This window comes from Laccaria bicolor, genomic scaffold (genome assembly GCF_000143565.1).
Source record: "Laccaria bicolor S238N-H82 LACBIscaffold_54 genomic scaffold, whole genome shotgun sequence".
Lineage (NCBI taxonomy): Eukaryota > Fungi > Basidiomycota > Agaricomycetes > Agaricales > Hydnangiaceae > Laccaria > Laccaria bicolor.
The window spans coordinates 201,428-204,538 of NW_001889925.1; the positions used below are offsets into that span (position 1 = coordinate 201,428).

Sequence of the window (3,111 nt, forward strand, 5' to 3'; positions counted from 1 at the left end):
TCATCGTTTGTACGCCCTCGTCGCCCTCGTTGTCGTTGTCGTTTGCACGCCCTCGTCCTCGTTGTCGCTTGTACGCCCTCGTCGTGCCGTTGGTTCTACGCCCTCCTCCTCGTCGTGGTCCGTCGTTCGTATGCCCTGGTCGTCGTCGTCCATCGTCTGTTCACCGTCATGGTAGTCGTCGTCGTCCTTCACCTGTTTGCTGTCGTCGTCATCCGACTTTCGCCCTTCGGTGTCCTGGTCGCACTGTTGTTTTGTGTCTGTCATGGCCGTGGTGTGTGGTGATGACGTGGTCGTGGTGTAGTCGTCATGGTGTGTTGTGGTGATGTATGGGCATGGCAAGCATGTCGTGGCATGGTTATTAGTAGCGCGTTGGCCTGGGACGAAGGACGGGGGTGCTCACCATGATAGTATAGACAGAAACGATGAACGACGACAATGTCGTCGTTCATCGTTTGGTTGCCACGTCGCTGTTGGCGACGTGGCACCTAACATCGTTGTCAGAAAATGAAAAGAGGGAGGGAGATGGGTGTGCTCACCACGTACCTGATTCACCATCTGGTTACATATCCATCATCAGCGTTGTTGCCATGTCGTGTTTCCACATCGTGGTTGCTGTGGTGGTTGTAGGTGTTGAATGTGAAGCGGCGATGGTGGCGATGTGGACGTCGTTGATGATGGGTGGGCGTCGTCGATGGTGGTGGGCGTTGTTGAGGGTGGTGGTGGTGTGGGCGGTGTCTTGGTGTTGACGTGTGGTGGTCGTGGTGGTGGTTTGACGAAAGAGGCCATGTCACACGATGTGACATGAGCGTCATTCAAGTGTTCAAACCAGGCCGGGAAACCCACTCGATGGTAGCGTTGGCGGGAGCTCGACCGTTGACGTCAGGTTTCGATTAGTGCTTCGATTTTTCATTTCGGATTTACATAATCCGTGTGGACAGTAATTAAACTATGCAGCAGCGTACAAAGGGATAGAGCTGCTAACTACAAACTTGGTGTGTATAACATTAGATAACATTACATGAGTCCTACTGTATCTTTTAACGTGAAATGAAATAGAATGTGGTGGACCATCATTGTAAAGCCAACATGTTCAAGTTTGCAGCTTAGATCCGTGTTGGGACGTCGATGCAACATGCAATAGACAAGAAAATGCTCCACCCGACCGATTATCATCAAGAGGGGGGTTCCCAATGATATCAAATGCAGCCTCAGCGGCTTCTCCAAACTCTCCGTCTATCCAACGCATGGAATCTGCTCGAGAGACTGAAATATGCACACGGAACTTGATTCTTTTGATTCACTATCTGGATCTCCACTCTAGATCTAATCTACATTACTTACGCGCACAGCCAAATGCCTACACCACTAGAATTTTCAATACCTTCTCAATACCTTTAGTTCTACCGTACGTATGATGAAAGTTTGTCGAAGTCAACGTCCGTCTACATCTGTTTTATATCAGTTGGTCTCTGTCTGATTTTGTTTGGGTGACTCAGGCGGGCAGTTGCCGGTTGGAACACCCCCGTCGACACCCGTCATTTAGAGGGCCGTGTCCGTCAGACGGACGTGCACAGCCCTAGGCCTGACTCTGTATTATGTAAAGAAAGTCTTCCAGTCGGCGAACACCAAGAAATGATTGGGCGCCGAAAGCTACCAGTGGAGTGCGGAGAATATGTGATTGCATGCTAAATTGCAAACTTCTCATCTCTGAAATTTCTTTCTCAAAACCAGCGCTTTGTTTACACGGATTCCGAAGACACTCTCTTGGCCTTTGATCACGACGATGGGGGCATGATGGTATTCAGCCAAGCTGATGAAACTTGAGGAGAATTCTAGTTGATCTTTACCTATCAAAGAGTGGACTACCTATCAAAGAGTGGACTACCTTTACGCTCGTCCTATCTCACGTAAGATATCCATCTTACGAGCATCAGAGACTTCCTTAAAACCTGCATTGGCCATTTCGAAGGTGCCATATCCTTCCAACATGGCGCGGAGACGGTTGGAATAGCGAACCACCTTAGCCAATGTCACATCTTGTGACATTGGTGACATTGGTTTCTTTCGTCAAGCTAAGTACCACCACGACGACTCACCATGACCATCAACGAACGGTGACAACGGCGACTACACGAGGGCCCAGCCACACGAGCACACGAGGGCCCAACAACACGAGCACACGAGGGCCCGACAACGCGAGCACACGGGCACACAAGCCCCCGACAACAGGAGCACACGAGTGCTCGACAACACGAGGGCCCAGCCACGCAAGGGCCCAGCAAAACCGTTGGCGAAGGGCGGTGAGTGCTCACGCGAACAGGACAACAACGATTACGGATGTGTAGCGTGATGATGAACGGCGAGATGTCGCCGTTCATCGTCGTCATCTACTTGGTGAGCACCCCCCATCTCCCCCCTTTCATTTTCTTCTGACAACAATGCCAGGTGCCACGTCGCCAACAGCGACGTGGCAACCAAACGACGGACGACGAAATCTCGTCGTCCGTCGTCTCTGCTTATATTATCATGGTGAGCAGGCACTCTGCCACGTCACGCAACCCCACCACTGCAGACAACCACAGCCGCCCAACACACGAACGACGACCTGCGCCTATGAAAAACGACGACCAGCACACGCCAACACCCCAGAGCCACAAGCGACAGACGGACGACGACGAAAATGCGCCGAGCGCTGCCAAAAAAAAAGAACGCCCACCATCGTGAAGACACGCTGGGCACCCACCACCACGAACGAAGATTAGCGCCCACCAACACCACCTACGCCGAGCGCCAACCACCATGAAGACAGGCCGAGCGCCGACAACCGTGAAGACACGCAGGGCGCCCACCACCACGAACGAAGAAGAGCGCCCACCAACACCACCTACACACGGCGACGAGGGCTTAGCACCTTCACTCCGTCCTTCATCCCTTATGGCCCATCACTCCCTCTCCCATTCCCCCACTCTCTCCCCATCTTCCTCTCCCTCACTCCCCCCATTCCCTCACTCCCTCTCCCATTCCCCCACTCCCTCCCCATCTCCCATTCCCTCACTCCCTCTCCCATTCCCACTCCCTCCCCATCTCCCATTCCCTCACTCCCTCCCCCAT

General features: G+C 52.9%; 2 protein-coding genes across 2 annotated transcripts; one reads left to right on the forward strand and one right to left on the reverse strand.

The window, feature by feature from the left end:
- Window positions 1-1,015, reverse strand: LACBIDRAFT_333680 (uncharacterized protein; the record flags this gene model as incomplete). Its single annotated transcript, XM_001888356.1, has 4 exons — window positions 1-374; window positions 401-485; window positions 544-555; window positions 983-1,015. 4 exons carry the CDS (start codon window positions 1,013-1,015, stop codon window positions 1-3), a joined length of 504 nt encoding a protein of 167 aa, XP_001888391.1.
- A 1,322-nt stretch (window positions 1,016-2,337) lies between these two features.
- On the forward strand, window positions 2,338-2,724 carry LACBIDRAFT_312748 (uncharacterized protein; the record flags this gene model as incomplete). Its single annotated transcript, XM_001888315.1, has 2 exons — window positions 2,338-2,394; window positions 2,446-2,724. The coding sequence occupies 2 exons, from the start codon at window positions 2,338-2,340 to the stop codon at window positions 2,722-2,724; spliced, it is 336 nt and encodes a 111-aa protein (XP_001888350.1).
- Window positions 2,725-3,111: the final 387 nt, after the last annotated feature.